Here is a 23,387-nt window from a genome sequence, read left to right as displayed (position 1 = left end):
CCTACAATAATACAGAGAAAACCCAACAATCAAAACGACCTCCTATGAGCAGCACTTGGAGACAATGGGGAGGAAAAACTCCCTTTTAACAGGAAGAAACCTCCAGCAGAACCAGGCTCAGGGAGGGGGGGTCATCTGCCGTGTCCTCTTTACTCACTAAGGAGAAGAATGTCATTCTATCAGACTGAAAGTCCAATCAAATGCTAAGTTTTAGGACCCAAAACTTCAAACTAATAAAATTTTCATTAGCTTCATCATATGTTGTGTTTGGTGCTGATTGCCTGTCATGGCCTGAGGCCTTTTGCCCAGTGTTTTGTGTTCTGTTCCTTGAGGTTCTGTTATTGTTGAATTTCTTCTGTTGCCTCTATTTTAAGATTCTTAGTTTGTTATAATTTTCTGAGTCTTGTTCTTAGTTATAGTTACTTGCATGCAATTCCTCTTTCCCTTCGTTCTTCTTGTCATCCCTGTGTCCCTGCGTTCCGGTGTCTGTTTTATTGATCTGTGTCCTGATCCCTTGTCTCATCATTAATATTTTATACTCATAAACACTTTGGCATAACATGCTTGCTTTGGTGACAGTTTGGTGGATCTGGCTGAGAAACAGAGGACACTGTGAAGAACAGGTGAAGCAGCAGTTAATTGAATATGACTAATAAATACAGGTCACACAGTTACTTAGGAGGGAAAACAGACAAGGGAGGGAAGTGAAACAACAAAGGGCACACAGGAAAGGTGTGTTACCAAAATAAGACAGGAAGTAACTACAACAAGAATTCCATGTTGCTTTTTCTTTGACAAAGTGGACTTTCCCAAATGAATAAACTTTGCTTCGTGGACCATACACAACACCTCACCTGCTGTGTAGAAATCAGAGAGTAGAAAGAAACAAAGCTGTACGAAGTCCCGTTTTAATGTGTGTGCGACTTCTCTGCGCCTGTAAGCTGACACAGGTAGAGTCAGAGCCGCTTTTCAGGTCCAAACCACAACTTGGCAGCAGTCGGCCTGCAGGACAGGGCGGCTCTGTGTGCTGCTGATGGCCGTGACCGATGAGCTTTCCCCACTGTTTGTTGATGTGTGGGGGGAAAAAAGAACAACTTCCTCAGTTTACAGTAAGGATGCTTTGAAGTGAAGAAGCTCTGACATGTTATGTACATATTGTGCTTCAGTTAGAGTGCTGAGGTATGGATATAAACTAGAAAAAACAAAAATTCTGCAAAACAAAAAAAAAAAGGTACCAGCTTGTTAAAAGCTGACAAATGAAGCAAAGACAGAACTGCAGATGTCCCGGCTGGAATCTCATGTGCAGAACTACACATAACATGACCCAGCATGATGAGCAGTAACAAGAGCTGAGGCAGAGAGGGCGTCAGTGATTGTAATGGAGTCATTAGGGGAATAACAGTGACACTTAGTCTTGATGCATATCAATGAATGGGTATCAGTGTCAGGGCCCGACTCAAAGAGCCACTGTTTGATCTTTCAATCAGGACAAGGTGAAATCGGGGGGGCTGGCAAACTGTCCAATCTGATAACACACACACACACACACACACACACATGGGTGGGGAGAAAGAGAGAGAGGTAAAACAGAGCTGATTGTTAGAGTAGCTCCAGATCAGCCTGTCTGCAGGAGAACAGAGAAGGGTACTGTTGAGATACACACACACAAACACACTGTATAAACATGCACACACATACTGTACAAAGATGCACTGTACAACGCTCACGTATATGTTACCCAGAAATCCACACACGCTCACCCACACATCGTGTAATCAGTGAGGGGGAGAGCAGCATGTGACTGAATAGCAGGTTTCAGCTCTGTAGGAGGACTTGGCTGCCTGATCCTAGATCAGCCACTCTTTCGAAGTGTGGACAACTTTCCCACATCAGTAACATCACCTGCGAGGCTACTTCAGGTGTTTTTGACCTCATTTTGCTGTGATTTATTTTTTCCTTTTATGGATGACAACCGACATCAACTTACAGATGTTACATCGTTTAAAAAAAAGTAGAATTTAAAAAAAATCAAAAACAATTAAATAAAATACACAAAAATGATAATTTTCACATAAATCATTTTCATCCGAATTCGAGCAGTAAACAGGGATTTGGATTCAAGTTCCTGACTCAAGTGTGTGTGTGAAACCGGAAGGAGTTTATTACAGTTTAAGATAAATTTATTTAAATATTATCACTGAACATGTTGACTGGATATTTGTTAATAATGCACTAGAATACACGTTTAAAAAGCATGTTCCTAAAAATAGTACTTTGTACTTAAGTAGTTTTTGCTTGCACCAAATATACTGCCTAACTTGAAGTATAGGCAGTATATTTGATTATTACCTGAATAATGTAACGGTGTTGTAGATTTTTTGTAGTCTTTCCACCAGACGTTAGAGGGGTGGAAAATACACTCGGACAATAAACACTAATGGACAAGTGACACCAGCAGGTGGCAGTAACTCCCTCAGTGGCTCCGCAGTAGACGAACGAAGGCCGGAAACGGAAATGAGAGGCTTTCCGCCTCGTTTTTTTTGTCGCAGTCTGCCTGAAGTATCCAGGCACGGAGGCAGGAGTAACGCAACTGAATTATTAAATTAGTAAACAAATAAAAATAAAATAACAATGGCTCTTGAGTCGCGGATCACACAGGAGGAAATAAAGAAAGAACCAGAGAAGCCCATCGACAGAGAAAAGGTAAACAGCGGGTTTTATGTGATGAGCTCCGAGCTAACCTGGATTAGCCCTGAATGCTAACTTACCAGTTTGGTGCAGACTGGCTAATTTTTGTTCGGAACTGACGCAATTTTGAAAGAAAAATCCCTGAAGTTGCATATGTGCTTTGTGTTTAGGATTTGATGCGCTAAAATAAACGAGTCGCCGGCTAGGAGAAAGTGTGCTAATGATTAACAGCGTGCAGGCTGATCAGTCCCTGCGACGCTTTATTTTGCTGCCGCAAACAGCGTTTCAACATGGCACAGTTCTGCAGTTGATTAGTAACTTTTGACTTAGCCTTTATCTCGTGGACTAGTAAAAATCAAGCAATAGAATCATAATGTTGTTGTACGTCCATAGCTAGCAAAAGCACACGGCTAGCTAGAGTAACGTATGGCAGTGTAGGCAATTCCAAGCAAAAGTATTTACCGCTTAATTTAACTCAATTTTCCTGTTAAATTTAACATTCAAGAATTTGTCATATGTTAACTTTCAGATATTACGTCACTTGTGTAGTATTTTGTTTAATCAAATAAAAATCGCTTTGCAGTCTTAAGATAGATCTGAAGGCAAAACTGTTGCAATCGGTTTTCATGTCCGAGCAGCTGCATCCAAGCCTTACATCACCAAGTACAATGCAAAGCGTTGGATGCAGTGGTGTTAAAAACGTCGCCACTGGTCTCTAGAGCAGTGGAGATGTGTTCTCTGGAGTGATGAATCATGTTTCTCCATCTAGCAATCTGATGGATGAGTCTGGCTTTATACTATTTCATGCTCCCAACTTTGTGGGAACAGTTTGGGGATGGCCCCTTCCTGTTCCAACATGACTGAGCACCACTGGCCTGCACAAAGTCCTGACCTCAATCTGATAGAACGCCTTGGGATGAATTAGAGCGGAGACTGCGAGCCAGGCCTTCTCGTCCAACATCAGTGTCTGACCTCACAAATGTGCTTCTGGAAGAATGGTCAAAAATTCCCATAAGCACACCCGTAAACCTTGTGGGAAGCCTTCCCAGAAGAGTTGAAGCAGTTATAGATGCAAAGAGTGGGCTGATGACATATTAAACCCTATGGATTAAGAATGGGATGTCACTCAAGGTCATATGTGTGTGAAGGCAGATGTGCGAATACTTTTGGCAATATAGTGTAGCTAGACCGTACATCTTTCAGCAGAGGCTGACTGGATTGAACTCAAAGCAAACAAAACCTTTGTTATTCAGTTAAATCCAATTTATTCTTGCAGTAAAACAGTTTTGAGTGCAGTGCCACCACATATTTTCTCTCAATTCTATGTTTTGACTGCAGGCCTCAGCCTTGTTCCATGAAGCAAGTTCAACATTCTCAGGATAGCTTTCCCTTGTCTGGCTTCACTTCCCCTAACACTGGCAATCAGGCTAAGCACTCACACAATGGTTTTTATCAACAGGTTCCCAATCTAGCTTTGAGTGTGATCACTTAAAAGAGGTGGCCTTGGCCATCTGATGGATTACAACTGTTATGCCACTAAATAAATGTTTAGATGCATGTAAAACAATATAAGCCTTGTTCTTTCAGCTGCAGCATTGGTGGTGTTTAAATTCATACATAGGCTTAGTCTGTTTTCAGATTTGATATAATGCCACCGAGTACAAATTGGTGTTTTAGGATCATGTGTTACAGCATAAATAGCATAGACATAGCTTCTAGGAAACTACTACAATAAGACAAAGGCATCATTCGTTCTTAAAAACACTTTTAATATTTCAGCACAGAGGTTCGGACTCTTCCAGGAGAGGTGACACATTTTTCTTGAATTGTTTGATTTCATACCTGTTTATCTTTAGTTTATAACATAAACAGAAGACCCAGCCTTAACCTTTAAGTAACCTGAATAACTCCAGATCCTGCTGTGTAATGCAGGCTTCTGTTTAGTTTGGTTGCACTGGTTGCCTTGGTGGGAAAAAGTGTAATGAGATCCAACTGTGCCTTTTATAGCGTATTGGCAACAAAAATAAAAAGTGGTAGTTACTCGATGTGGCCACTAGAGAGCAGTGTAGTTTGTGGCATACCATATGGTCCGTGAAAATTTTTCAAAATAAAACTAGTAAAGTACATAGATAGGATCCCTGTGGTTCCTTTGTGTAGGGATTCTTGTTATAGAATAGATTTTTAATTTTTTATATTGTCTATTTCTATATTGCTTTTAATTTCTATATTTTTGTTCTATATCTTATACTTATTGCTCTATTTTTTATACTTGGTTGACTGAGAGAGACCTGCGTGAAAAAAAATTCCAATGTGCCTAGACCTTGGTTCATGCACAAATGGCAAATAAAAAAACCTTGAACCTTGAATACACATCTGGGTTAGTTAAAATAATCAGTTGTTTTATTTATATTATGTCAGATGTTCTCATTGTTTTTCTATTGTCTTCTTTTCATTATTATTTTAATATTTCTTTGCCGCAGACGTGCCCCCTTCTGCTGCGAGTTTTCACCACTAACAGTGGGAGACACCACAGAGTCGATGAATTTGCTCGAGGAAATGTTCCTTCCAGCGAACTGCAGATATACACATGGTAAGACTACAGACGCGTCACTCTGTATCTTTGTTGGCGCGTGTTTACCTGAGTCAAACGTTCTCCGGGGTTTTACGCTGAGTAAGTAAAACAGCAGAAGTTTTGATTCTGTTTAGGGTCAGGTGATTTGTTCCATCCAGTCATCCCCCTGTGTCATCGCTGATCACCGATAGCATTGCTGCTGGGGTGAAAGAGGATGTTAACACACACGCCCATTAGGGTAGTGTGATCCACCCTCTATGCTGCACAATGCAGCAGAAGAGCAAAAGAGACGCACGTTCACCAGGAGTTATTTCTCACTGCCAGCATAAAGCAACATTTACACGTTGATTTGGTGACCGTGGAGCTTTTCACAGACTAAAACATCCTCCGGGGAAAGTTAGGGAGACGAGATAAACGGGTGTCTCTGTAAATGCAGTCACGTTAAGTGCTGATTTAGCTGCAGCATCAATAAAAAAATTTCTTTTTCTTCTATATTATCAGAAGCATCATTATCGCAGATTTTCTTGAAATGTTGTGATATAATTTTGAGGCTATGTTGCCCAGCCCTAGTGCTGAAGTCCAGGCATGAACTTGTGTGTGTTCGTGGACTTCCAGATACTTACGTTGCAAGTTTAGGTTATATGTGGAGATGCGACATGAAACTAGTGAAGCAGTTTAATATGATTCTCATAATGGGGATAGTAATTTAATTAGTCCATTCAGCCATTGATTAACGGTCACATCATTTACAGTCCTAGTACTTGGTTTCCATGAATGGAAGATGAAGATGCTGGAGCTGCTCTCTGAGTGTGTGTGTGTGTGTGTTTCAGGATGGATGCTACACTGAAAGAGCTGACTAGCTTGGTGAAGGAAGTGTATCCAGAGGCCAGGAAAAAAGGCACCTACTTTAGCTTTGCCATTGTCTACCCAGATCCCAGAGGGAAAATGTACAAGTTAGTATCACACCAAAGACTTTGGATTCACAGAGCTAAAAAATGCAGTGTGCTGTGTACATCGCATCTTTAATAACCTCTCTTCCCCCACCCCCCCTTCAGGCTGAAAGAGATCGGCAGTACCGTGTCCGGCAGAAAAGGTGCAGATGACTCCATGACGCTGCAGTCTCAGCGCTTCCAGATTGGAGACTACCTGGATATAGCTATCACACCCCCCAACAGAGCACCGCCCCTGAGCACACGCATGAGGCCATTCTGAACATAAACACATAAACCAACACCTTCTGTTTTTTTGTGTCTTCTTTTCATCATCTTGGATGGTTTTGACTCATTTTTTTAAAAAATGTGATCTGTAATAAAATTGTCATTTTTTTCCAAAGTCTTCAGAGTTTTGTTTTTTTTTTTCCTGTTACTGTGTGATGATTGACTGTGAATGTTAAACTAGCAAAGAAACAGAAGGCAGGGAGCAGTTCACCAATATCACCTGTTTGGTCAAGGCTGGATCAATTATATGGAAGTTTGTAAATAACATAAGCCATCATGTTAAAAGTAATTTTTTAACAAAAATTCTATTTTTGCCTAAATCATTAAATGTTCAATATTTGGTTCAGTTTTTTTTTTCTGAAAAACCTAAAAAAAAAAAAACTTAGGTCGTGCTTCATGCATAACGATATTCAGCATTCACAGTAATTAGTAATCACCAATAACCGTGCAAGATACTATGTGTAGTGGTAACTGGTCATCTTGGGGTGGCTGCAGCTCAGTAGGTAGAGCAGGTCACCTACTGATCGGAAGGTCAGCGGTTCGAATCCTGGCTACTCCGGGCTACATGCCAATGTATCCTTGGGCAAGATACTTAACCCCAAGTTGCTCTCCGACCGTTCTGTCGGAGTATGAATGTGTGTGAATGTTAGTTAATTTAAAAAAAAAAGCACTTAGCTTAGTAGAAACATGGAAGTGCTTGTATGAATCGGAGTGCATGGGTGAATGCAAACAGGTTGTATAAGTGCTTTGAGTGCTCTGACTGAGTAGAAAAGCGCTATATAAGAACTAGTCCATTTACCATTCTCTTTTTAATGTAAATCAGAAGTAAAATATTTTGAGTTAAACAAAGTTACATTAATGAAGCTGGCAACATGAGAAAAGATTTCTTTTATACGGTGGAATTTAGAAGTACAATTACAGAAACATGCTGGCATGTTAGCAGTTTCAAATGAAAGACCTGATGTAAAAAACAAATGCACCTTTTTCTGATCTAGGCTGATTTTTTTTTTAATCTGATAATTTACTGCACGAGCTATTTTTAGTGGTGGTCCGTGTGGAAAACTTTTATTTTGATAGCTATAACAGGAAGTTGTAGGCTCTCCGTCAGCGCATGCGCGAAGCCACATAACGAAGGCTAGCAGAAAATCAAAGTGGACCTGTGACTGTTAGCTAACGAAAGTGTTGGTTTGCACATTAAACACAGAGTGAAATGTTTCGGAGAAAACTGGTCGCTCTAGATTATCACAACCCGAACGGCTTTGACTGCACAGGTAAGAATAAACTTATCAAATTCAGTTGGTCCGTTGGGTTGAACGTGGAGCCGGCTAACGTGTCCTGTCAGAGAGGCAGAGAGCTGCCACATTTAATACAACAGAAAATGTCTGTTTCTCACTGTGAGACAAATGTAACGGTGTACAACCTCTCAACATTCAACACTTTTAATCATCTTTGCTAGTTTTTAACTGTAGGTTGTTTAGAAGTAATTGAACTGGACAGAAAGTTGGTTAGTGATAAATGTGCAGTTTAATAAACAAATGCTTTTAAATTGAATATGCTATTTTGGTATCGGGGTTCACTATCGGGCTGTAGTTATCAGGTTACCGCAGTCATAGCAGTGAACTCCAACGCTGTAACTTCTGGTGCCAAAGCAAACAGTTTGCGTCCTGTAGCTGGTGCTGTGTGATTCAGCAGATGTGGCTCTGCAGCTTCTTCTCCCTGCGAATGAAAGCTGGGATTTATTGACTTACTTCTTCACTCACTGGCTACATGCAGCTGCTGGTGGTAGTATCAGTGGCGTGTGCTGATCAGCAGCCCCTCTCATTTCTGCTCAGATGAGACCCAGTTTCGGAACTGCATTGTGTGGCTGGAGGACCAGAAGATTCGACATTATAAGATCGAAGACAGAGGAAACCTGAGGAACATCCCCAGCTCAGAGTGGCCCAAAGCCTACCAGAAGGTGAGGCTGCTGGATGAGCATCAGTGACGCTATTAGTGGGAATCCCACACTGACTTCTACCATAGAACTGCATTTCTTATATAATATCAGGAGCCGAATGAGTTGTGTTTGAGCTTCCTTTCTCTGTGTGCAGTACCTGCAGGATGTGAACTGTCCGTTTGGAGTCGACGAGAGGAAGGAGGCTGTAGACTGGTTACTGGGCCTGGCTGTGCGGTATGAATATGGAGACAATGGTACGATGTTTCATTCAGTTCACTTTAATTTGCATAGGGGGAGGGGCCCCTATCTGCTGCAGCTAGATGCAGTAGGTGCAGAGAGCTGTGCCACAGAGCACAGGTTTAGTGAGGTACCCTGAGGTTTAACCCTGGGTTTACAGTTATACAGAGGTGGTTAACATCACTGTGGGTGTGCTGCACACCTAACCTGCCTCTTAGTTTTGTTTGGGATAAGCGATAACGTGTACAAAACTACCACCTACTGGACAATCAGTTCCTTGGAAAAAGTCTAAATTTTTGGAAGATCTCATGGACCTCTGTGTGCAGATAGTAACCTCTTAAGTTTTTGTTTTTTTTACAGAGCATCTAAAGCAGTTATCTTTCCCTGATAATCACTGATATGAAATCTTAAGAAATTATTTATGGTAGGGTGAGGTCAGTGGAGAATCTGAAAGAGTAACTATAGCTGCAGTGCTTTATTTTATTGGTGTCACAAGACAAAAATGCTGTACAATAAATAAGCACGGCATTTAATCTGTCACTAGTTGAAATACTGGTGGTGACCAGCAGATGGAGACATTATAAAAGGAATATTGTCTCCTGGGCACCAGCTCATTTGTCCCCATTTATAGCAGCATCATTACTCTCTTACTCATAACTGATAGCTCCCTTTAATGCCATGCAAGTCAGTCAGTTTATCATGGGTGTGTTTTGTGTATCTCATCACAGTGGAGAAGTACAAGAACTGTCAGCCCCTGGCAGCCTCCAGTAACAGTGATAAAGCTGTGGACCCTCTCATTAACCTCGACAGTGAGTAAAACTTAGACTTGCTGCTTCTACTCGAGCTCTCTCCTTCCTGGCATTCGTTCTTTCCCTCTTTGCATCTTCCCGGGATAAAAGTTGACGTCACTGTGTGTGTGTGTGTGTGTGTGTGTGTGTGTGTGTGTGTGTGTGTGTGTGTGTGTGTGTGTGTGTGTGTGTGTGTGTGTGGTTCCAGGTAATTCTCCAGATTTCAAAGCAGGAGTTACAGCTCTGGCCAACATCCTCAAGATACAACGACATGATGACTACCTGGTTATGCTTAAGGTGAGAATACGCTAAAGGGCACTTTAATACTGTAGCAAAGCCTGTTTGGGCACAGAGTGAGAAGAAGTTGGTATGATTTGCTTCACAATAAAAGCCCTTAGAATGCCTTTCATGTACGCTGGCAGCATGAATAAAGCCGTTCTTCGTGCTCCTAATGCAGGTTAACGGGCAGACCGATGACTCTGAGATAAACAGAAATGGTGGACTCTCACAATAGAAAGTCATTTAAGCTTTTAAACATATTTAGGGTGATTTAATGCAAGTCTGAAGTATTAGAATTATCTCAAATTATTAAGAAGCGTTTTGCCATGAAATCAGTTTGGGTGTGTTTTTCCTTTGCGACTTCCAGGCCATTCGTATTCTGATCCAGGAGAGACTTTCTCCAGAAGCCATCGCTAAAGCCAGCCACAACAAAGAGGTAAAGTGAAGACACACGTGTACATAATATGCATCAAAATTAACATTTTTAGATTTCCTGATTTCTATGTATAGACAGCTACAAGTCTAGAGCCGTGATTTCAGCAGGGATCAAAATTCAGATTCAGTTACTGACTGTGTCCTCGGGTTGAACCTGATTCTCACTTGTCTTTATTTTCTTTTTTCCTTCAGGGTGTTCCAGTAGCTTTAGACAAGCACATCTTGGGTTTTGACACTGGAGGTGAGTTGTTTTTTTTTAAACAAGAGAAGAGCACAGCTACATGATCACCAGCAAACAGAAGTGTCGACACATTTCCATCTATGAAAAAGTAAAATAAATCCGTCTTTTCTCCTCAGATGCGACTCTGAACGAAGCGGCTCAGATCCTGCGCCTGCTGCACATCGAGGAGCTGAGGGAGCTGCAGACCAAGATCAACGAGGCCATCGTAGCTGTTCAGGCCATCATAGCCGACCCCAAGACAGACCACCGGCTGGGCAAGGTTGGCAGATGAGAGCGAGGACGCCGAGGACAGCGGAGGGAGTGTGGGACTAAACCTGATTTGATTTTGAGAGGAAAAACCTTTTGTTGGTTGAGGGACATAAATGAGTTTGTATTTTTTTTTTTTTTCCTGTTGTTGCATGAGATTGGACTGTTTCAATTGGGAATCTCATAAATAAAAGTGTGGACATGCAGCATGGATAAGTTCTTAAAGCTTAATCTAAGAAAAAATGAATAAAAATGGTTTCTATGAATTATTCAGTAACCGAGTTTAAAGCTTCTGGAAATCTGCCACCGTCTCCTCTTCTGCAATATTCAAACTGACTGTTATATTTGTTTCTGATGAAATATTGTTTACAGATGGACAGAAATGATTATTTTGGGGTGTGAGAGGAAAACACTATAAACCCAGCTGAACACAGTTTGACTCCTGTGCTTCTGTGTGGCCGACGTTTGCTGTTTTTTGACAGTACAGCAGAAATTAATAACCTCCAAAAAAAGCACATCAAGCAGCCAATTGTGTTTTAAATATCAGATTATAAAAAAATGACCCACTGGTTAGAGTGGGCCATGGGTGTAATGAAACCACAAGCAAGGTGTGGATGTGACTGAGAAACTGGGACTCTGCGTGCTGCACGATGAGGGTTGTTTTCTTTTTTTAAAGGGTGGCAACAGAGAACTTGTAACATTTTTGAGAACTCCTCCTCTTATTTTCTTACAGAGCGCTCACAAGACAGTCCAGAATGAAAGGGGCTCCATGGAGCTGCAGCCAGACAGTGTCATCTGTGGGCTAAACATTCTTCTGGTGGTTTGCATCATGTTTTTAAGAGAAGGGGTTGAAAGGATAGTGGTACGTCCATTTTTGGATTTACTACAGCTTTGAGTTGCAGTGAAACCTTCTGATGTCATGTTGAAACAGCGCCATCCATCAAGCTTGTCCTGGGATCATTTTTCTCATCGACATCTGTACACTTTGACTTTTTGCAACCGGAGAAGTTGCTGCTGAGCGCAACACAGACACCACTCTGAATGCAAATTAGCATGACTGCTGAACTTGATGATGTTGGCTGATCAAAAAGAAACCCGATGCTAAGTTTCCCAACAGAAAAAGCTTCAAGTTGTTATTCTTTGGCTTTTTAAAGAACAGGGAAAAAAAAAAAAAACTGCAGTCATACATTTTAGCATTCGAGTTCATTGTTCTGCAGCTTTATTCAATAGAAAAACAAAACGACTCAGACAATACAAAAATACAGTAGAAAAAAGCTGGAAATGAGGTATAAAACAAATTTACAAATCATTTACTTTGGGTTATATTAAGGTGAGATACTGGGGTTGGAATGGGTTGTAAAGTTGCTCTGATTGCTGATCTGGCTGTAGGAAGACATCTTTGCTCCCTGCCGAGTGTCCTTCCTCCGGAGGGACACCAGAGGGGCCGGACCTGCCCTCCGTCCATGAATCGCCTCAGAACTTTAGCACCAAAAAGGACTCTGCGGCTGCAGGCCCGTCGTTAGTGGCTCCCTGTGACACAAGGGAAAAAAAAAAGAGCTCACCACTTAGAAACATCTAATTTTCCAGTGGAAGTACTTCAAGAAGTGGAAATGAGAAGTTAAAGGTTTCCTTTCCTGTGTGAATCCACATGTGATGATGAAAACTCAGGTGCTGCGGTGCCCTAATGACAGAACAAACAGCCGCCCACTTCGCAACTGCAAGCGACTGAGAATGATCTCTGTAAAGAACGTGTGTGTGTGTGTGTGTGTTTATGCACGATAACAGCTTTTAAGCTTCTCACAAGCAGCTCCCATACCTTTAGCACATGAGTTTCAGAGCTGTCATCATGGCCACAATTACACCACACATCATCATCTTCAAAGCTCGCGACTGTAATCTAGTCTGAGTGCTGGAGGATGTGACTTTTACAGCAGCACACGCCAGTGATAGTCATCCGTCTGACTGTTTTTAAAATCCCACGCACAAACGTACGTATTGTGACGAGATGTTGCGCTGCAGATGTGTGTAACTTTAACAGCGACATTTGCCAAGGTGCTACTTTAGGGCTTATCCTGTGTTTACGGGCCTACTTTGTACTTTAACGCGAGGCTTTGAAAAGACTCGAAGCCATCTGCAGACATCAACACATCAAACATGACGCGCACAAAATACAGGTAGAGGGTCGCACACAGCTGTGTAATCTTTGTTCTTTGGTCTCGCACACACGCAGGTCACAAGTAGAGGGTCGCAGACAGCTGCGCAATCACTGTTCCTATTTCGTGGGTGTATGTGAAGTCACCACTCATATACACATATAGCTGTGGGGTGGTGGGTGTTAGCCAGCTGTGTGAGCCATCAAACATGAGCTGTGATTACAGCAGAGGCTGCATTTGCATTGCACAGAAGAAACCAGTTTGGTTAACCTTTATTATTTACTTTATGTAAACGGCTCATACTGAGCTCTGATCTGATTCAGCTACTAAATTTAGCAAGACTTTGGTACTTGCCCCTGGAGCACATGATGTGAGAAGAAGGGAAGAACATTTGCCCCAGTAATCATATTTAAAACGGGATAAACTGTAAATAAAACATCTTTCAGCATGTCAGACACGGCAGTGCTGACATGCTGGCTGATCTACAGATGGGATTGCGCTGAGAATGGGACGACAAAAAGCAACCACATGCGCTTGTACGCATTCAAATCCCAAATTGCACAAAGTCTGAGCAAATCCAAATAAAGAGCAGAAGAAGAAGAAGGGCGAACCAGTGCTGAGATATCTCAAAAGTATGAGGAGAAGAGGAAGAAGACCCACAGCTCCCAGTCCAAATCAGCTTACATCACACTGGCCAACTATAACAACATGGCAGCAAGGGAAGAAGCAGCGTGCCCAGGAACCCCAACGGTGATGTGTATAAAGTGTAATGTGCACATCTGTTGTGAGCACAGTTTGTTGACGTTTCACACAGAGTGACAGCAATGTCTCACAGCATGAGAATCTATATGCCATGACACTGGGCAATTCAAACCTGAGCCTGCATCGAGTCATATATGCAAATGTGTTTCAAGTGTTTTTCAGTTCTTTGTTTCATAATTTGTTGACATTTTTTGGAAGATTTTCTGATGTTTTTTATATTTCTCTTACAGCCGTCTTCGGATCTAGAAAGTTTCTCAGTTGTTTTGTACAATTGTTGCACAACATTGCCCCGAGGCAGCCGCAAAATATCTTGGACTGGGGGTGTCTGAAGTACAAAAAATGTTGTTTTCGCAATAAAATGGTCCAAAGTGAATCAGTAAATGATGTTGAATAAACCCTGGGACCCCCACCCATAACCCTGTAAGCAGTTAAGAAAATGGATGGGTGGATGGATGGATGGATGGATGGATGACTCCTTCAAATTTTAAAGACTGACTCTATTTGCACAATATATCTCACCTGGTAGGCAGTGGGTGGTTGCTATGGTGATACCGTACAGGTGAGAGCGCTGCTCAGGTAAGTATTCGTCGGTGAACTGACTGCTGTCTTTGCCCACCGCAATCACGCCGTCCCTGTGAAGCACAGATCAGAGGACACTGAAGAGTGACATCAGGGCTACACACTGATCAGCTGACTGAATAGTGACCAGCAGTGTGACCTGAGTACAAACAGAGGGAGAAGAAGACTACCTCCTCCAGTCAGTGTAATAGAAGTGGTTCCTGTAGTAGATCATGCTGAACGGGTAGTTGAGGTTGGTGTGGATCACTCTTCGACCCGAACCATCTAGAGACATACACTCTAAACGCTTTGTACCTGACAGACACAGGAAGACAACATGGATCATTACCAGCTCAAGAAAACGTAGATTTTGGGCTTTCGGTTGCCTTTGTCGGTTGTACTGATATGCATAACACAATGAGATAAAACAGCGACTATGTGTTTTAAATAACTATTGTTCCATAAATTTAGAAAAACTAAATCCAATAAGTTGGAGGTGCTGGTAGATCACAGCATATTTTCTTTACATTTAGATGAATCAAGGGTGGCTACAGCTGAAGCATGCTTCCAGTCTTTATGGCAGTCTGAGCTAACAGACAGCCTGATGTTCAGTCCAAGTCGGTTTTTGGGGAAGGATCTCGGTGTCAGCGGATACACATCCAATTGGTTAATCTCATATAGTTTATGTTACCTGAGATGCTTCATCCTGCCACAGATGCTGCACATCTCCAAGCCGCTTTGCAACCCACCTCCATCCAGCTCTGTTCACACCGCGGCTAACTTAATGAATGCCATTTATGGCTACTCTGTTCTGTCAGACTCTCACGTGCACATGAAAGGGCAGGTAGGTCCCAGAACAGAGTTATACGTCCAAGTATAATTTACTGCAAATGTCATAACATTAACCAAAGTGGTCTTGACACATGTATTTGGGACAGACGTAGGTAAATAAAAGAATACCTGCAAAACTATTAGTCTGAGTCTTGACTTTTAACTGAAGATTATTCGGCTTAATAAGCAAGATATGGCCATATATAGGCTGAGAGGCAAAACAGAAGATCACTCACTGCCTCTCTGACAGCTGGACACTCTTTAGAGACGCCTTAAATCGAGCTGTTACTGTAAAAGCCTGGGGCAGTAAAACAAGGATCAGGTGATCAATTGTGATGAACGTGGTATTAGCAGCAGAAGCCGCGTTTACCTGCATCAGCCCAGCAGATCTGTCCAGAAGAAGAGTCATACGTTAGTGCGTTTGGCAAACCGATCCCATCAGACACCACCACCTGCCGGTTCTGACCATCCACTGATGAACTCTCGATCTTAGGGGCCTCTCTGTTCCAGTCAGTCCAATACAGAGTACTGCAGGGAGACGCGGAGGTGGGGGGGTGTATTACTCGGCATGTTTCTTAATCTACTTTTGCTTTTCTTTATGTCACATACTGTTCCAGTGCTGGATGCTAATATTAAACATGGCCAAAGTGTCAAATAATGAGGTCAGTGTATTTATCCCTATGTCAAAAATAGGGAATTTCCTTTATATGGTCATCTCAGGCACACAGTTCTGGTTGTGAGAGCAGAAGCTCCACCCATATGCTGTTCAAAAATGTACAAGGAGCAGCCAAACAGAAGAAAGTCAGCTTAAATGAAGGGGAAAGGAATTTAAAATGGCTTGTTTTAGTGGAACAAACTGCATCAAGGCCCAGTATGAGATAAATAAGGATTAATTTTAACTGGGAGTCAAACAAAGCTACTGTAGTACAGTCCAAGATTACAAATAGGGAGCTAGAAATGAGCAGGACGAGCCCTCTTCAGCTTTGTCCCAGCTACATTACTGTAACGATGACCACAGAGATTTTGCATATTTTACAGTGTTTTCACTGTACACTGTGTGTGTGGGCTGCTCACGACAATGCAGATGATGCTGCACATGTGAGCAGTCCTCTATGAACTACAGTTAATACAACACATGAGCATTCAGCTAACACACACACGCACACACCATGTGCTTATGAATTTGATGAAGATGTGGGGCAGCAGATGTGTGACACGTTTACATACGTGTACATGCTTTTATAATGTGTGTGTGTGTGTGTGTGTGTGTGTGTGTGTGTGTGTGTGTGTGTGTGTGTGTGTGTCATTTTGATGTGTCGTTAGGTGTGCGTGCTTTGCATGTCTGTAAGGGGAACATGTGCAGGCTCAGGAAATCAGAGAACCTGTTCATTTTTGAACACACACACACACACACACACACACACACACACACACACACACTCTCAACTCAGAAAAAATAAACTGTCAAATCAATAATGTGCAGCAAACATTTCAAGTTTTATGATCAGGGTTATTACTGCTGTGTTTAATCATTTGTAACAACCACATTAACACACACGCACACACGCGCACACACATAACTGTTGATTATGTGATTAGTTGCAGTGATGAAGAGCAGATGTTATTCCTGGAGTGCTGACCAATGAATGCCTCCTGCTTTCATCCTGCGCGTGCGTGCGTGTGTGTGTGTGTGTCCAGGATTAATAGCATCTATAAATTCAGGACAGTTTTCTTGGCTCTGTTTGCTGCAACACCCACAGAAAGAGCACTAAAAATTACTTATGATAGAATTAGCAATCATGTGTTATTAAAGTGAGACTCCACCCAAAAAATCCTCATTCCCATACTTTTCTACGAGCGCCAGTCTCATCGTGATGCAGCCATGTTTTGGTTACAGTCTTAATCCAAGAATCCAGACTCAACAAGCCCCCTTACTGCCAAATAGCTTTTAAAAAAAACTGCATCGTACTAATGAATTAGATACAGGCCTCGTTGAGTCATCGCCTGTTAAAGACTCTCGTAGTCACAGACTGAAAACCACCCGTGCCCTTTTCTGCTGTAAAATCACTGTGGATCCAGTGAGGTCTGTCTCAGCAGAGCACCTCCAGGATGTTACAAGATAGTGTGTGGGCACTTGTTTGTTTCTTGCATGTCTGCAAATCCAGATTGTAATTACATGTCAAAACAACTTTGCTTCACCTCAAAGTGGACCTTATATGCTTTTCTGTATTTTTTTTCCATATAATATTGGCACTGCTGAGGCCTCAGACTGCTCTGAACATTCTGTTTCAGGCGGCTCTAGGCTCTGTATGATGTAACTGAGCATGGATATCCCTAGTGTGGTCATGTCAGGCACACAGCTCTGGCTGGGAGCACAGAATTAACATGCAGATGACTGTAAATTGGTGTTCTTTGTGTTTTTTTTAAAAGAGGCTCCTGTAATACTGCTATGTGTGCCTCCTTCTGGGGTTCAGGGACAGTGGATCATCTTCAGGGGCAGCAACAAGGCCAAAGGTGTTTTGTTTTTAACTATATGGAGCTGGAAATTAGCATAACAGATGCACGTTAAACGAGTGACAATGAGTGAAAACAAAGAAGGATGAACAAATGGTTTTACCCGGTGGATGAAACCACTATGATGGCACGGGGGTTGACCAAGTCTGTGTCAAACAGGGTCCGCCTCCCACTGCCGTCCAGGTTGGCTCTTTCAATCACATCAGGAGAGGAGTCCACCCAGAACATCAGCCTACGTTTGACGTCCACTGCCAAACCTTCTGGACTGACGAGATCTACAGAAGCAAGGAGACAGCAGAGAAAACACTGAGATCATTTAAGACATCACACAACAACCATTACAGCAACAAGCAGCAAAGGTGTTAAATCTTACTTGTGTTGATGAGTATCTCAGCCTCAGCGCCAGAAACCACTGAAGCTCTGTTGATTGTTCTTGCAGACAAATCTGTCCAATAGACTTTGTTCTCCTTGCAGTCATAGGCTATACCAACAACTATGGAACCCTGGACACACACACACACACACACACACACCAACATAAGCTACATCAGTGCTAAATTCCAGTTACGTTTGCTGGCTTTACTAAATATAACTGAACTTCCATCAGTTCACACAACGGTTTCTTAAAGATTGGAACACGTCACAGTCAGAGAAAAGACACTGAGCTCAGCTGCCTTTTTTTCCTGCTGTGGTCTCTCATTCCCATCACCAAATTTGGTCAGGTCAGAGGTCATTTCTTACATGTAGAGTCAAAAGCGTTTTGGCTCGGCTTCCATCTAGTCTGGTCCCGTTGAGAGGCAGCGCTCCTATTTTCTGTCCCTGAGCGTATAGCAGTGTGACATCAGTGTTTGTGGGAGGGGTGACATCTGGGCGGGGCAATGGACGTACTGTAGGCGGTGCCACTGAGGAGATGCCTGGGATGTGATTGGATGAATAAAAACATTTGCGCCGCAATTAGTGACAGAAAAAAATTATATAATACAGTACAATCACATGTATCTGTGATGTTTATTACTTACATGCAGGTTTGACAGCATCACTTGATTTGGTACCAGGAACCATGTGTCCATTCTGGTCCACACACCAACAGTAGGTGGTCTCCCCGTAACACTGAACTGGACTGAGAGAATTGGAAAAAGTAGAATAACTTTAAAGAGCAATGCATTTCTTTCTTTAGAACTTGCTCTTGTGGATGCATGTGTGCTGTGTACCTGAACTCTCCATCTGGCTCACACTGAGGTACATACTGCTGCGGGCCAGGTTTTCCACCGTAGTGCTCAATCAAACTGGCCCTCCATCGCTCACACATGCTCTCGGGGCGTTGTGTCGGAGTCACAGGAACTAAGGGGAAGCCAAATCAAAAGCAACCCATCATTATTCCCATTTGTATGGCTAAATATAATCTCACATGCTTGTAAAATTACAAGTCTGATCTTATTCTGTTGCAATCCATCATTATTTATTCAATTATACTCTCAGGATGTTTCATAGTTTGCTGAGTTTATACTGCAGTGTTAGTGTTTAAAGAGGCACACATGTACACACATCTTACTTTTGTTTACCATGTTAAAATCCCTTTAATGACTCACTTTATTGGAGAGCATTAAAACCAAACCCCAGAGCACTTCTGGCTTCTATTAATGTTTACACTGGCCTCACTCTCTCTCTGTAAATTTCAAATGTGAGGCTGGACTGTTTGTAGAGTGCGAGGGAGACGAGGATGACATCTGAAAGAGAACAGTTCTCCATTGAGAGAAAAAGATGAGCTAAACAATTATGTGGGGTTAGCTTTTCCAGTAGCGTTTACTGTAGTGGCAGCCAGCATGCTGCAATTTAGGCTTATGAATCACTTGGTTTCGCTTCCATTTAATGTCCAGCCGCATGACTACCCACTAAATATAGCGGTTTAGAAAACAGCAACAACTGGATGAGGTTTCCATCTGCAGACTGGCAAACTGTGATGGCAACTGTGTGGATGCACACAAATACAGACAGACAAGTAGCACTCTAACATGAGACTTTCTTGAAGGCTGCAAACTACTGAATCTGTACAAACTCAATTTGGGAATATGACTAAAAACTCCCCTGTGGGTTATACACAGATCCAAACGTGAAATAATAAATGAAATAAAATAATAAATTTCCTAATGAGGTTCACAAATTGTTTATAAAAGATGGACTTAGCCATCATAATGTTAACCACTGGTCTTGTTTTGCAACTTTGGGTTGAGCGATTTGGCTGTTGCAGTCTTGGTGTTTTGAAATTGGATGTGACAACTGAGGGAAGAAAGGACCCTGCATGCTTATAGGATAGTATCATGTTAATCACAGAGTAAGCCCACCTACAAGCATACCCTGCTTTACTGTCCATTTTAAATGTAATGGGAATGGCCCCTGGGGTGGATAAGGTCCGAAATGAGTTCCTTAACATCCAGAGCCGGATGTTGTGGGGCTGTCCTGGTTGACATGCCACATCGGGATATGGGGAAGTACCTCTGGATTGGCAGACTGTTAACTGGTCACGGAACGCTGGATCAGCTCTTTATCATCTCAAGGATATTCGAGTGTGAGTGGGAGTTCACCCATCCAGTCTACATGTGTTCTGTGGACTTGGAGAAGGCATTTGACCGTGTCCCTCAGGATATCCTGTGGGGGGGGGGGGGGGTGCTTTGGGAGTATGGGGTGTCCAGCCCATTGTTACGAGCCATTCAATTCATGCACAACTGCAATGAGTGCTTGGTCTGCATTGCCGGCAATAATTTGGACTCATTTCCGCTGGGTGCTGAACTCCGCTATGGCTGCCCTTTGTCACTGATTCTGTTCATAATTTTTAGGGACAGAATTTCTAGGTGTAGCCAAGTGGCAAAAGGCTTCTGCCTTGCTGGCCTCAGAATCTCATCTCTGCTTTTTTCCAGATGATGTAGTTCTGTTGGCGTCATCAGGTGGTGGCCTCCAACGTCCACCGGTTCGAGGCCAAATGTGAAGCGGTGGGAATGAGACTCAGCACCTTTAAGTCTGAGGTCATGGCTCTCAGCTAGAAATGGGTGGCATGCCCACTTCAAGTCCAGGACAAGCTACTACATCAAGTGGAGGAGTTCAAGTATCTTGGGGTCCTGTTCACGAGTGAGGGGAGAGGAGATTGTAAGATTGGCAGACGGATTGTTGTGGTGAACAGAGAGCTGAATGTAACTGCAAAGCTGTCAATTTAGTGGTCAATCTATGTCCCTACCTTCAGTTATGGTAACAAGCTCTGGGTAGTGACCGAAAGAATGAGGTCACGTATACAAGCAGTGGAAGTGAGCTTCCTTCAAAGGGTGGCTGGCCTCCCCCTTAGAGATAGGGTGAGGAGAGGGACTCGGAGTAGAGCCGCTGGGTCCTCCACATTGAAAGGAGCCAGTGGAGGTGATTCACACATCTGAGTACAATGCCTTATGGAAATTATGATTTTAAAAAATCGGCCAAGAGCTATGACTTGTTGCGCCAACACAACAGCAAATAAACCTGCATAAAAGCAATCTCAATGATGTAGAGGTCACTAGAATCAACAGTCTCACCTGGTCTATCACAGTTTATACTTTCTGCACCAGGTGGAGTCCTGGTTCCTGCTCTCTCCTCTCCTCTACTGTCCACACACCAACAATAGCCAGTTGAACCATGACACTAAAATAAAGACAATAATTGCATTTTCTTAACAAGAACAAAAAGTAGTTAGAGATAGAAGCCAAAGAAGAAACTCTCTTTATTCAATATATACATAAAAAGTCACAGTGTCACCTGTTGAGGTAGGTACTGTCCTTCAGCATCACACTGTGGTACATAGGCTCCAGCAATAGGATATCCGTCTGGACTGGTGGTCGTTACTCTGTCTCTGTGGTGCTCACAGTGAGTTTTAGGACGCTCTGGTTGATTAAAGGAAAAAAAGAAAACAACCAATCTACATCTTGTTGTGCCAACAGCAAATAAACCTGCATAAAAATGGTAAATGGACTAGTTCTTATATAGCGCTTTTCTACTCAGTCTGAGCAGTCATGCAACACATTTACATTTACCCATGCACACCCATTCATACAAGCGCTTTAATTATCTAACATTCACACTCTGACGATTGCGTCAAAGAACAACTTGGGGTTAGGTATCTTGCCCAAGGATACATTAGCACGTAGCCTGGAGTAGCCAGGAATCAAACCGCTGACGTTCCGATCAGTAGGTGACCTGTTTTACCTACTGAGCTACAGCCAAAGCAATCTCAATGATGTAGAGGTCACTAGAATCAACAGTCTCACCTGGTCTATCACAGTTTATACTTTCTGCACCAGGTGGAGTCCTGGTTCCTGCTCTCTCCTCTCCTCTACTGTCCACACACCAACAATAGCCAGTTGAATCATGACACTGAAATAAAGACAATAAATACATTCTTAAGAAGAACAAAAACAGGTTACAAAATAAAATTAAAAAAAAAAAAAAACAGAGAAGAAACTCTATTCAATATATACAGAAAAAGTCACAGTGTCACCTGTTGAGGTAGGTACTGTCCTTCTGCATCACACTGTGGTACATAGGCTCCAGCAATAGGATATCCATCTGGACTGGTGGTCGTTACTCTGTCTCTGTGGTGCTCACAGTGAGTTTTAGGACGCTCTGGTTGATTAAAGGAAAAAAAGAAAACAGCCAATCTACATCTTGTTGTGCCAACAGCAAATAAACCTGCATAAAAACAATCTCAATGATGTAGAGGTCACTAGAATCGAGTCTCACCTGGTCTATCACAGTTTATACTTTCTGCACCAGGTGGAGTCCTGGTACCTGCTCTCTCCTCTCCTCTACTGTCCACACACCAACAATAGCCAGTTGAACCATGACACTGAAATAAAGACAATAATTGCATTTTTCATAACAAGAACAAAAAGTAGTTAGAGATAGAAGCCAAAGAAGAAACTCTCTTTATTCAATAAATACATCAATAGTCACAGTGTCACCTGTTGAGGTAGGTACTGTCCTTCAGCATCACACTGTGGTACATAGGCTCCAGCAATAGGATATCCATCTGGACTGGTGGTCGTCACTCTGTCTCTGTGGTGCTCACAGTGAGTTTTAGGACGCTCTGGTTGATTAAAGGAAAAAAAGAAAACAACCAATCTACATCTTGTTGTGCCAACAGCAAATAAACCTGCATAAAAACAATCTCAATGATGTAGAGGTCACTAGAATCGAGTCTCACCTGGTCTATCACAGTTTATACTTTCTTCACCAGGTGGAGTCCTGGTTCCTGCTCTCTCCTCTCCTCTATTGTCCACACACCAACAATAGCCAGTTGAACCATGACACTGAAATAAAGACAATAAAAATATTCTTAGTCCCTCCATCCATCCATCTTCTTCCACTTATCCAGGGCCAGGTTGCAGGGGCAGCAACCTAAGCAGAGAAGCCCAGACCTCTCACTCCCCAGACACCTCCTCCAGCTCATTCGGGGAGACACCGAGACATTCCCAGACCAGCCAAGAGATACAATCTCCAGCATGTCCTGGATCAACCCCAGGGCTTCCTCCTGGTAAGCCATGCCCAGAACACCTCACGCAAGAGGCACCCAGGAGGCATCCTAGTGAGATGCCCAACCCACCTCAACCAGCTCCTTTCAAAGTGTAGTAGCAGCAGCTCTAATACAAGTCCCTCTTGAATGACCAAGTTCCTCACCCTGTCTCTAAGAGAGAGGCCAATCACCCTTCCGCTACTTGTATCCGCGATCTCGTTCTTTTGGTCACTACCCAAAGCTCATGACCATAGGTGAGGGTAGGGATGTAAACTGACTGGCTACAGCGTCTGCATCAATGGAGACGCAGCCCCAATCTGTGTGTCAATTGTTCCCGCCTTCCGTCATTTGTGAACAACACCCCAAGAAACTTAAACTCCTCCACTTGGGACAGCAACTTGTC

The 23,387-nt window shown here is 42.7% G+C and overlaps 3 protein-coding genes across 4 annotated transcripts in view; 2 read left to right on the top strand and 1 right to left on the bottom strand.

The window, feature by feature from the left end:
• Nucleotides 1-2,519: 2,519 nt before the first annotated feature.
• On the top strand, nt 2,520-6,592 carry sap18 (Sin3A-associated protein). Its single transcript, XM_030750905.1, has 4 exons — nt 2,520-2,703; nt 5,169-5,278; nt 6,091-6,213; nt 6,316-6,592. The coding sequence occupies exons 1-4, from the start codon at nt 2,632-2,634 to the stop codon at nt 6,470-6,472; spliced, it is 462 nt and encodes a 153-aa protein (XP_030606765.1). The 5' UTR covers nt 2,520-2,631; the 3' UTR covers nt 6,473-6,592.
• A 982-nt stretch (nt 6,593-7,574) lies between these two features.
• rtraf (RNA transcription, translation and transport factor) lies at nt 7,575-10,908 on the top strand. The gene is made up of 8 exons (XM_030750717.1): nt 7,575-7,748; nt 8,310-8,434; nt 8,568-8,667; nt 9,379-9,459; nt 9,647-9,735; nt 10,085-10,153; nt 10,345-10,393; nt 10,510-10,908. The coding sequence occupies exons 1-8, from the start codon at nt 7,688-7,690 to the stop codon at nt 10,662-10,664; spliced, it is 729 nt and encodes a 242-aa protein (XP_030606577.1). The 5' UTR covers nt 7,575-7,687; the 3' UTR covers nt 10,665-10,908.
• Nucleotides 10,909-11,845: 937 nt separating this feature from the next.
• Nucleotides 11,846-23,387, bottom strand: part of nid2a (nidogen 2a (osteonidogen)) — a 54,409-nt gene continuing 42,867 nt past the window's right edge. Inside the window, exons 23-38 of one of the 2 annotated variants that reach the window (XM_030754080.1) lie at nt 22,676-22,781; nt 22,434-22,558; nt 22,213-22,318; nt 21,971-22,095; nt 21,741-21,846; nt 21,232-21,356; nt 21,012-21,117; nt 18,669-18,798; nt 18,477-18,577; nt 18,199-18,371; nt 17,831-17,960; nt 17,561-17,732; nt 15,314-15,471; nt 14,304-14,427; nt 14,074-14,186; nt 11,846-12,169 (exon numbers count right to left, since the gene is read on the bottom strand). In XM_030754080.1, the coding sequence (XP_030609940.1) occupies nt 12,159-12,169; nt 14,074-14,186; nt 14,304-14,427; nt 15,314-15,471; nt 17,561-17,732; nt 17,831-17,960; nt 18,199-18,371; nt 18,477-18,577; nt 18,669-18,798; nt 21,012-21,117; nt 21,232-21,356; nt 21,741-21,846; nt 21,971-22,095; nt 22,213-22,318; nt 22,434-22,558; nt 22,676-22,781 (1,911 nt within the window). In that variant the 3' untranslated portion in view covers nt 11,846-12,158. The remainder of the gene's footprint in view (nt 12,170-14,073; nt 14,187-14,303; nt 14,428-15,313; nt 15,472-17,560; nt 17,733-17,830; nt 17,961-18,198; nt 18,372-18,476; nt 18,578-18,668; nt 18,799-21,011; nt 21,118-21,231; nt 21,357-21,740; nt 21,847-21,970; nt 22,096-22,212; nt 22,319-22,433; nt 22,559-22,675; nt 22,782-23,387) is intronic. The other variant, XM_030754087.1, reaches the window with a different exon arrangement.

The sequence above is a fragment of the Archocentrus centrarchus genome, chromosome 2 (assembly GCF_007364275.1).
Source record: "Archocentrus centrarchus isolate MPI-CPG fArcCen1 chromosome 2, fArcCen1, whole genome shotgun sequence".
Lineage (NCBI taxonomy): Eukaryota > Metazoa > Chordata > Actinopteri > Cichliformes > Cichlidae > Archocentrus > Archocentrus centrarchus.
Note: the sequence above shows the minus strand (reverse complement) of the source record. Positions and strands in the feature narration are given on the sequence as shown.